The sequence below is a fragment of the Mobula hypostoma genome, chromosome 18 (assembly GCF_963921235.1).
Source record: "Mobula hypostoma chromosome 18, sMobHyp1.1, whole genome shotgun sequence".
Taxonomy (NCBI): domain Eukaryota; kingdom Metazoa; phylum Chordata; class Chondrichthyes; order Myliobatiformes; family Myliobatidae; genus Mobula; species Mobula hypostoma.
This window is the reverse complement of record NC_086114.1, coordinates 46,090,061-46,101,918: the sequence shown is the minus strand read 5'-3', so window position 1 is coordinate 46,101,918 and position 11,858 is coordinate 46,090,061. Positions and strand designations below refer to the sequence as shown.

Below are 11,858 nucleotides of genomic sequence, written 5' to 3'. Positions count from 1 at the left end.
CACAGCACGTATTCCCCAGAAGGGAAAAAAAGAACATAGTCAAGTTACAAAAAAGGCAGAAAACTGAAGAATTCACGGGTTCATAAACAGTGAGTACCAGGTGATAAGTACATGTCTCACTTAAAGTAAAGAACATACTAAGATTCGTATTTCAGACTCTTTGCCTTTTCCTTTTCATTAATTTAGTATTTTGAAGTTACAGAACATAACAACAAGCCACGAAAAACTGATAAGCAGTGGATCAAACAGTTGAAGAAAATGGTATATCATCCTTTATCATAGTAAAATTTGAGCGTAAGCATAGAAAAAGCTTTGGTGAGACAGCAGCAGGAGAATATTTGACAGTTTTGATTGACTAAAAAAAGGATATACAATAAGTTCCAAACTCAGCCAATGCCATCATGGGCACTAGGCTCCTCAGCATTGAGGATATCTTCAAAAGGTGTTACGTCAAAAAGGCAGCATTCATCATTCACGTCCTGCATCACCCAGGATATGCCCTCTTCTCATTGCTCCCATCAAGAAGGAGGTACAGGAGCTTGAAGACACACACTCAACATTTTAGGAACAGCTTCTTTCCACCATCATCAGATTTCTGAGTTTTTAAATATAATTTTTATGTCATTTATCATTTTCTTTATTATTATGTTTTGCAATATACTGCTGCTGCAAAACAACAAAATTTCACAACATATACCAGATTCTGATTCTGGTTCATTTTTACAGATTAGATTAGCTTTATTTGTCACATGTACATATAATGAAATGTGTCATTTTGCATCAAATCAAATCAACAAAGATTGTGTTGGGCGGCCCCACAAGTGTCATCATGCTTCCAGCACCAGTATACTGTAGCGTGCCCACAACTCACTAACCCTAACTGGAAGTCTTTGGAATGTGGGAGGTAATTGGAGCACACAGATGAAACCTATAGGGTAACACAAAGAACATACACACTCTTTACAGGCAGGAGCTGAAATTAAATCCCGATCTTATAGCTAACACTGTAACAGTGTTACTCGAACTTCTACACTACAGTACTTGTCATAGAGGTATGGCAGTTAAGGTTCAACAGTCATATTCATGGAAAGATAGGTTGAGCAGACTAAACCTGTATTCTCAACAATTTAGAATGAAAAAAAAACAAAATTCTTACAGGGATTGACAGTGGAGGATGCTGTGTCTGGAAATAGGAACACAGACTGAGCAGTAGATCATTTGGAACTGCAGTGAAAAGTAATTTAACAACTGACATTGAATTCTCTTCCTTGAGGACTAGTGGAGGTACAAATGTTATTGAGATAATTCAAAACAATGATTGATGGATTCTTCTTATTAAAGGAACCAAGGGATGTGAGATTAGCGCAAGAAATTGGAGATTAGGTTGAAATCCAGTCACAATTTTGATGAATGGCAGAGCAGAAAATGTTCCTGAATTTTTTGAGATAGTGTCATATGTCTTTAAGATCCACTTGAGAGAGCAGGAAAGGCTTTTATTTAACATGCAGTCCAAAAGATAGTACCTTTGATTGTCGGTGTCTCAGTACACAATGGAATGACACCCAGCAATGGTTTATGAGAGATGTTTATCTCTGAGTCAGCAATCTATGAAAACGATAGTTAGCTGACTTAGAGATAAACATCTCATGGAGTCTTTGTATCAAACATAGTTAAAGCAATCATTTTAAAGCTTTGTGGAATGTGCTGATCAACAGTAATTATTATATGCAAATTGTTGCCAATAAATAAATAAATAAATCTCCCTCTCCCCTCTATGTAACTGCACAGCAACAACTGTAATTTTATACCTGGATATAGAGGGTGTATCTGTTGTGGGGTGAGGGACATCCGAGCGTATCACTTAAGCACCTTGTTTTTGTACATTGATTGCACTCAAGGTCATCATGAGTTCCATATCAATTTCTGGTATGGTGTTCATTTTCTGAAATTTGCAGGATCTTATGGAGGGTTCTGGTGTTATAGGTAAGCAATGTTTGCCAGCACTGAATGATGGACAACTGGAAGTGTTTTACAGCAGCCATTTCTACACCAACCATGTATTTCAGATTCAGCCCCTTACTGAGGAAAATTTCTTTCTCAGATCCCCTCTAAACCAATGGTTTTAAAAACATCTGATACTGGGAGAAGTTTCCTATTATTTACCCTACCCATACCCCTCATAATTCTGCATATGTAAACAAATCCAGATTATTCAGTCACTTTTTATAAGTGAAATGCTCTATCCCAGGCAACACCCTGGTGAACCTCTTCTCCATCCTTTCCAATGTCTTTCCTATAATATGGTGATTAAAATTACATACAGTAGTCCAGCTGTGGCCTAACCAAAATTATTAAATCTGTACTATAACTCTCTGATTTTATATTCCATGTTCAGCCAATAAGGCTGGTATCTTGTATATCTTCTTCACCACCTACTCATTTTGGTATCTCCAGGGATCTTTGGACTTATACACCAGGTCTCTGTTCCTCAGTATTTCTTAGGATTCTACAATTATTCCAATGTAACACCATTTAATAATATATAGTTGGACTTCAGCAGGTGGTTTTGGCTACAGTTAGGTCCATTTCAGGCACTGAAGTTGCTACGGCTGTGCATCTCCTCTGTTTTCAAAATATGGTCCCATTGCCATTCCATTGCTGATATCAAGGTATAAATCTTTGGACATGAATTTTATTCTAATATTCTTGATACTGTACCTTCCACTTTCACGTGAATTATAAATAATCAAGTTTGTGTAAAAACATAATTAGTGACAATACAATCAGTCATTGTTCTAAAATGATGTGAATTAAGTAATTTGAAATAATCATTTTAAATAATACACCAGAAATAATGCTAATAAGAATTAAATCATCTTATAGTTTTAAGTTAACTCTTAAAACTTAAAATTAGAATATAAATACTTTTATTTGCTTCTCATTTCTTGGATTGTAACATACGTATAATTTACTTGCCCTGCTTATGTATAATGAACATGATGCATGAAGTACATTGCTCTAATTTCCTAATTTCCATCTTTTACATACAATGTATGTGCTTTCAGATCAGAAATATCAAACTTCCTTCCTTGCACACCTTGCTTAACAAATTTCGCTAATAATGAGACATCTGATGATATTCATGTCTACCACAAAGTACAGCACTTCTCAACTAATTTTGGACTATCGATTCATCCATTTATGTAACAGATTAAGATGACCATTTTACAATCCCAGTTTGCAGACTCTTAAAACACTTCATGCACCCCAGAAGTTGTAAATGAATAATGTTCATTTTACTCAAACAGCTGATCTGTAATGCTGGGTAAAAATTTATGCCAATCAAAAGAGGGAATCTTGTGAGAAAGAGTCAAGATGGAAGTAAAAGATAATATTAGATTGAAAACCAGAGCATACAAACTGGCAAGGGCTGGTGTTAGACCAGAGGATTGGGAAGGATTTTAGGTTCCAACATCAGAAGACTAAAAAAGCTCATCAGAAGGGAAAAACGAACGTTGAAATAAAACCTGCATGTAGAATAAAACAAAGTTTCTGTAGATGTTTACATAGTAAAAGGGCAGTAAATGTTTGGACCACCAGAGAACAATGTTGGTGAATCAAAAACAGCAAACAAAGTAACGGTAGATACAGTATATTGAATAAATTTTTTGCTCAGTTTTCATCATGGGTGATATTTCTAATATCCCTAGGATAGTAGATGAGTTAATTTTAAATAACACGGTAGAATTTACAAAACTCACAATTACAAGGGAAGATGACTACAGTTTTTTTGTTGGGGGACAGATGTGGATGGGAAGAGGCGGTGTCTGGAGGGCAAGTTACCCAGATTAACTGCATGCTAGGGGTTTTAAACAAAGTAGTTGCAGAGTCTGTGGATTCATTGACTGAAAATTTTCATAACTTGCTGAACTCCAGCAAGTTCAAAAGGGTACCAAAGGATTGCAAAACGGCCTATGTAATTCCGTTGTTTAAACAAGGATAGAGGAGGAAGGCAGAGAACTACAGGCTGTTAGTAAGCAGCAATCATTGGCAAAATGCCTGAGTCAATAGTAAAAGAGAAAATATCTAATCTTTTAGGAAAGATGAATATAATTTTACCAGGTCAACATAGCTAATATGAGGGAGCATAATCTTAAGGTGATTGGAGGAAAGTATGGAGGAAATTATTTACATGGAGTGGTGGGTGAGTGGAATGCCCTGCTGGGGTAGGGTAGAGGTAGATCTCATAGGGGCATCCAAGAAACTCTGAGACAGGCACAGGGATGATAGAGAAATGGAGGCTATGGAGGAGGGAAGGGTTAGATTGATCTTAGAGTAGGTTAAAAGATCAGTACAACATTGTGGGCTGAAGGTCCTGTACTGTTATATGTTCTACATCAAGTTTGGCAAACTTGCTCAGATTTTGAGTATGTAATAGGGGAGATGATAGAAGGAAACCCATAGATGTAGTGTATTTCGCCTTCCAAAAGACATTTGAGAAGATGCCTCATAAATTAAAAATCCATAGCATCAGGGAATGTGTGTTAGAATAAACTGAAAACTAACTGTCTCTTAAAAAGCAGGGAGTTTAAATAATTGGGTCCTTTTCAGACTGAATGGAGGTAATTACTGAAGCAATATAGTGGTTAGTTCTTGCCCTAATAATGTTCACTATTTGTATTAATGATTTGGATAAAGGAACAGGATGTAAGGTTTCCAAAATTCAGTGGAAGGACTGTTGTGATAAGGATATTGTAATTCTGCAACAGGATGAGCAGGCAAAAGACTGGCAAATGGAGTTCATGCAGGGAAGTGTGAGGTCATGTCCGTTGGTAAGAGAAATCAAAGGACACATTATTATCAAAATGGGAAGAGACTGCAAGTGAGTGAAATATAAAGGCATCTGGATGTATGGATGCATGAATCACAAAAATCTAGCAGGCAGGTCCGAGAAATATTTAAGAAGGCATTAGAATTTGGCAATTGCAAAGGCACTGGAGTTTAAAAATTGTGGAGGTTTTGAGGTAATTGTACATGAAATTGATGAGGCCTCACCTGGAATAATGCATACAGTTTTTGTCCCCTTATCAAACAAAAGATATTGGAACATTGGGGGCACAACAACATTCACGAGGCTAATGAGAAGAATGAGGGGGAATCTCATTAAAACCTATCAAATGTTGAAAGGCCTAGGTAGAGTGGCTGTGGAGAGGATGTTTCCTATGATGGGGAGTCTACAACTAGAGGGCACAACTGCAGAATAGAGGGACATTTCTTTAGAACACAGATGAGGAGGAATTTTGTCTGCCAGAGGATAGTAAAAGTGGAATTCATTCCCACAGGTGTCTGTGGAGGCCAGGTCATTGGGTGTATTTAAGGTGAAGTTTGAAATGTTTCTTGGTTAGTCAGGGTGTGAAAGGATACAGGGAGAAGGCATGAGAATGGAGTTGTGAAGGCAATAGATCATTTATGATCAAACAGTGCAGCAGACTTGATGGGCTGAGTGGCCTAATTCTCCCCCTATGTCTTTTGTTCTCATGATCTTAATTCTTGGTAGGAGAGTATTGTCCTACCAAATGAGAGTAAATAATTTGGACCTGTATTCTTTGGGGATCAGAAGAAAGAGGGGTGACCTTATCAAAAGGGGGTCTGACAGGAGTATATGTTGGGATGTTTTCACTAATACAAGAGTCTCAAACAAGAGGATGTAACTACAAGATAAGGGGCCGATCATTTAAAACTGAGGAACATGGACATTTCTTCTTGCAGAAAGAGGTGAAAACCTGGAATCCTCTGCCTTGGCAGGTGGTGGCAACTGGATCATTAGAAGTATTTAAAGTTGAGTTGGATAAATATTTGATGGAATGAAGAAGAGAAATTGCTATCATAGATCAAAATAGTAGGGCAGACTTGTAGGACATGTTCCTACTTCCTTAAGTTCTTGAGTCAAACGATGTGGATTTAAATAAATAAATCCAAGTAGGATTGAGGATTAACATTCAAGATTTAATAGTACAGAGTGAACAGTAAATCTAATTCTAAATCCTGTCTAACAATTCATCGGACAACCTCTCACACATGATCATTTTAACAAATCAATTGACATAACATTTATCTGTACATACGCTTAACAATTGAAAAATATTTTTTCATAAAAGTCAGATTTATAGATCCCAGTGCGAGATTAGGAACAGTCAGTATAAACTACCACAGGATGAGTGAAAGAAACAACATTTCCAATCTACACAAAGTATTCCTTCACTTTAAGGAAGATTTATAAAGCTGAATTTTTCAGAAGTTCTTGTAGAAGATCTGCGAAGCTAGAAGTTCTCGTAGTGATGATAAAATTGCATTTTATGACGCTTGTTCATGTCCTTGCAGGCTTTTTCTACATTTTTGGTCATTCCAGGAGGTCCACAGCTAAACACTCCAACCTTGGTAACCTGCTCATCAATAATGAACAACAAAAATGTTACACCAGAAAGACAGGAAAAATTTCACAATTCCCTCAATAACTCTGGATCACTTCTGGTTTCCTTGCCCACCCTTTCCAGTCCTGATGAAGGGTCCTGGCCTGAAACGTTGACTCTTTTCCTCTCCATCGATGCTACCTGATCTGTTGAATTCCTCCTGCATTTGGTGTGTGTTCATCTAATTGACATTGTCTTTCACTTCTACAGTCTCTTACGAACATAGAACAGTACAGCACTGGAACAGGCCCTTTGACCCATAATGTTGTTTTGAACTAATTAAGCTAATGATACCCAATTCCTCCTGTCTGCACATGGTCCATATCTACCCTCCCCCGGGCCCCCCCCCCCACCGCCGCTTATTCATGTACCTATCGAAGAGAAACCCTTTTTTCATCTCTGCCTTCCCACCACTCCTGGCAACACGTTCCAGACATTCACCTCTCTCTGTCTACAAAACTTGCTCTGCATATCTCCTTTGAACTCTCCCCCTCTCAATTTAAGTGCATTGCTGCTTATTTTAATGCACAGTTTTACATCTGTTTTAACTATAGTAATGCTTTATTTGCCTGTATTCTTCTTTCTTGATCTCCTGAGCTGGAAATGCCTTCCCCCATTCCTGTTGGAACCTGGCTACCAGAATTCAGTGCAACAAAACTACCTCGGCCTTTCAACAAAAAGAGTCGCAAGAGTTCTGCAAACACTATAATTTCAGGGAACCCTTACCTCCTGTGTGCTCATCTCACTGTCTCTCCTTTATATCCACCTCTGGTCCACCCATTTTTGTTTCGTTTCACATACCTTACCCACACTTTCCCCCTTCAACACTCCCATCATATATTTTCTTCCCCTTCTCTTCCTGATTCCATCCACATACTCCCCACATAATTGACCCACTGGATTCCCTCCTCTATCTGGTTCCATTTGCTCTTCGCTTCTCCCCTAATAGTTCACATTTCACCTCCCTTACTTATCAGATTCCAGCACTGCTAACCGTTGCGTTCCTGTTTATCACCCTTCAGTTGTCTCCTCTTTCACCTCCCCTCCCCTCCCCTGGCTCCATCTTCCTTTTCACTCTTGGCTGTTTCCACCTGTCACCTTTGTACCTCTGTGTCCCAACTCCACCCCTCCAACTGCTCTATGATTCCATCTGCCCATCATCTGGGTTTATTACATTTACAATGATAATCAATCAAGTTCATTAAGGCATAGAAAAAGTTATAAAGTATGATTAAGATTCAGGTGGAGGTTGGGTTCAGGTGAACTGGGTTTTAGTTTTATACTTAAGCACTAAGCACTCCAGGTTGACATTATGACTTAATGCAATACTTCCTCCATATATTCATTCTCAGGGCCATCGATATGTTGTTCAGAATGGCAGGTGTTTTTCTCTTCACACCTCTAATTGATTTTTGTCAAGCCACTCCTCCAGCTTGTGGCCGCATTGATGGACTGTGGCAAAGCCGTCTCAGATCTTGGTGAGAGGGCATGTTCGGACCAGGTGGAGGGTGTCCTGGGTTGGGGCACCACAGGAGCAAGCTGGGGTTAGGGCTATCAATATAAGACAATTGCTAAAAAAAAAATCCAGAAGAAAATTCAGCTATGACCTCTTTTCCTTCACTACATTAGTAGTGTGTAACTTGCTATCAGTTATAGAATTATACAGCATGGAAATAGGTTCTTTAGCCTAACTTTCCAATACTGATCAAGGTGCCTTCCTGAACTTGTTCCTTTTGCTTGTATCACTCCAAATCTTTTCTATCCATAAGCCAATATTAATGCCTTTAAATGTTGTAACTGTACCCACCTATACCACTTCCTTTGGCAGTATGGTACATGCATCTACTACTCTCTGTGAAAATCCTCTAACCTTCAGGAGTCCTTTAAGTTTTTCCCCACTTACATTAAACCTATGCCTTCCCTACTGTGGTAAACCATATATATGTTGTAACTGGGTCACCTGTCTGGACACGCCCCTCTGCTGACTGCTCCTGTGGCTCCTCCCACAGACCCCTGAATAAAGGTGATTGTGCCGTTACTCCTTCTCTCAGTCCAGGGGCAGATACTCAGCATGGTGGAGATCACATTTTACTGCTAATAAAAGCCTTTCAATATTTACTCTACGTCCAGTCTTTTGGAGTTATTGATAGTGCATCAATTTTATTAGCAGTAATTTTAAAGCATGGAACACGTCCTGAGACCCGACAAGTTAGACCTTGACCCGCAAACACCTGAAGCTGGAAACGCTTTCGCACTCTGGCTGGCCTGCTTCGAATCATACCTAGAGGAGATTGAAGTGACCGAGTCCACTGCGAAGTGCAGAGTTCTACTCTCCAGTGTCAGTCCATGGGTCTACTCGATGATCAGAGACCAGCCAAGCTACGACGGCGCGATGAGCACCCTCAAAAGACAATACCTCCGGCTGGTAAACACCGTCTATGCGCGACATCGCTTAGCGACGTGGCAGCAGCAGCCCAGGGAGCCGAGTGCTGAGTTTGTCTGGGCCCTACAGACACTCGTGTGGACCTGCGACTGCCAAGAACTGACGGCTGAACAGCATGCGGAGCTCCTACTGAGAGACGCCTTCGTCACGGGGACCAGGTCAGTGTACGTATGCCAGTGGCTGCTGGAACAAGCTGATCTTACCTTACGTTCGGCAATTGAGCTGGCTGACACGTCGGAGGCCGCTCTGCACAACTCTGAGGCACGCGATCCCCTGATGGCCTTGTGGACACCACAGACTCCGCAACCTGCCAGCAAATTGACCATAGCTGCTGCCAGTCGCGAGTCCGCGAAGTGCTACTTCTGCGGACTCGAAAAGCACCCCTGGAAACGCTGCCCGGCCCGAGAAGCTACCTGCTCCAGCTGCAGAAAGAAGGGCCACTTCGTCAGGGCCTGTATGTCCAAACTGCAAGCGGGATCGAGCAGCGCGCCGTGCAAGGCATGGGGGTCGCCATCTCGCCTGCCGCCACCTTCCCTACACGCCGCCACCACGTGCGAGACATGGGGGCAGCCATATTGGTCAGCGCCACCTCCCACCGCCTACGACCCATGGATGATCACGGGGCACGCCACCGCGCCGGACCAAGACAGCAACTCAACTCTGGCCTCCGTGACCCTCGACCAAAGCGCTCCCCACCAGCTCGCAAGGTCAATGATGGACATCCTGGTGGAGGGGCGCAGGACAAGCTGCCTGTTTGACATGGGCAGCACAGAGAGTTTTATCCACCTGAACACAGTGCAGCATTGCGGACTCGCGATACGGCTGGTAACTCAGAGGATCACATACAACAGACATCCAGGGGGGTTGTGTAGCGACGCTAGTGGTGCAAGGCACAAAATATCGTGACTTTACATTACTGGTCATGCCTCAACTGTGTGCCCCTGTGCTATTGGGGCTCGACCTCCAGAGCCACCTGAAAAGCGTAACAATGGAGTATGATGGGCCCCTCCCACCAATTACTGTCATAAATCCCCTGTTTTGTAGGGATACTCCACATACCCCGCTACTGACCACACACACACACCGACCCGCAGATCCCACCCAACACCATGCCAACAGCTGCACTACCGACACCACTTGCGGCCTCTCCACCCTCAAGATCCCTCCCCCACCGCTGTTCGCCAACCTGACCCCCGAATGTAAACCTGTGGCAACTAAAAGCAGGAAGTACAGCGTGAGGGACAGAGCCTTCATTAAGTCGGAGGTGTAGTGGCTGCTCAGGGAGGGGGTCATTGAGCCAAGCACAAGTCCTTGGAGGGTGCAGGTGGTCGTTGTTCGGAAAGGGGAGAAAAATAGGATGGTCATGGACTATAGCCAGATCATCAATAGGTTCACGCAGCTCGACGCATACCCTCTACCCCGCATTGCGTATATGGTCAATCAGATAGCACAGTGCAAGGTGTACTCGACCATAGATCTAAAATCCGCTTACCATCAGCTCCCCATCTGCCGGGAGGACTGCCCTTACACCCCCTTCGAGGCGGACGACAGGCTTTATCACTTCCTGCTCGTCCCCTTCGTTGTCACGAATGGTGTATCTGCCCTCCAGAGGGAAATGGACTGGATGGTAGACCAGTGCCAACTGAAGGCCACGTTCCCATATCTGGATAACATCACCATCTACGGTCACGACCGGCAGGATCACGACAACAACCTCCAAAAATTTTTCCAAGCAGCCAAAGCTTTCAATCTCACCTATAACAAGGACAAGTGTGTGTTCGGAACCACCCGACTTGCTATCCTTGGGTGTGTCGTGGAGAATGGAGTCATTGGCCCTGACGCCGACCGTTTGCGCCCCCTGTTGGAACTCCCAACACCCTCAGAGCCCTCAAAAAGTGCCTGGGCTTCTTTTCATATTACGCCCAATGGGCTCTAACTACGCAGACAAGGCCCGCCCCCGGTCAAGTCCACCACATTCCCCCTCTCAGCCGAGGCCCGCGTGGCCTTCAGCTGCATTAAAGGGGACATTGCCAAAGCAGCAATGCATGCGGTGGACGAGGCCATTCCCTTCCAAGTAGACAGTGACGCCTCCGACTTTGCGCTGGCTGCTACCCTCAACCAGGCGGGAAGACCGGTGGCGTTCTTCTCCCGTACCCTTCAAGGCCCTGAAATTTGGCACTCCACGGTGAAGAAAGAGGCCCAGGCCATAGTGGAAGCTATTAGGCACTGGAGGCACTATCTCGTCGGCAAAAAATTCACCCTGCTGACTGACCAGTGCTCAGTCATATTCATGTTTAGTAACCAACAGCGGAGCAAAATCAAAAATGATAAAATTCTGAGGTAGAGAATCGAACTCTCCACCTTCAACTATGACATCATGTACAGGCCTGGGAAGCTCAACGAGCCCTCCGATGCCCTATCCCGGGGAACATGCGCCAGCGCGCAGATCGACCAGCTATACGCCCTGCATGTAGATCTTTGCCACCTGGGAGTCACCCGGCTTTTCCACTTCGTGAAAGCCCGGAACCTGCCTTACTCCCTTGAGGAGATCAGGACAATGACCAGGGACTGCCAAGTCTGCGCAGAGTGCAAACTGCACTTCTACCGACCCGAAAAGGCACAACTAATCATGACCACCCGCCCCTTTGAGCTACTGAGTGTTGACTTTAAGGGCCTCCTTCCCTCCACCGACCGCAATATGTACTTTCTTAACGTTATCAACGAGTATTCGTGGTTCCCCTTCACCATCTCCTGCCCCAATACCACTACCACGTCAGTTATAAAAGCCCTGCGCAAGCTCTTCACTCTGTTCGGATACCCATGCTATATCCACAGTGACAGAAGGTCCTCCTTTATGAGTGACCAGCTGCGGCAATACCTGCTGGCTAGGGGTATTGCAACTAGTAGGACCACGAGCCATAATCCCCGGGGGAATGGACATGTGG

General features: G+C 43.1%; 1 protein-coding gene across 1 annotated transcript in view; it reads right to left on the bottom strand.

Annotated features, from left to right (window-relative positions):
- Positions 1 to 313: 313 nt before the first annotated feature.
- Positions 314 to 11,858, bottom strand: part of LOC134358517 (dual oxidase 2-like) — a 169,798-nt gene continuing 158,253 nt past the window's right edge. The window contains exon 34 of the mRNA XM_063070823.1: positions 314 to 6,443. Coding sequence (XP_062926893.1) covers positions 6,321 to 6,443 — 123 coding nt within the window. The 3' untranslated portion in view covers positions 314 to 6,320. The remainder of the gene's footprint in view (positions 6,444 to 11,858) is intronic.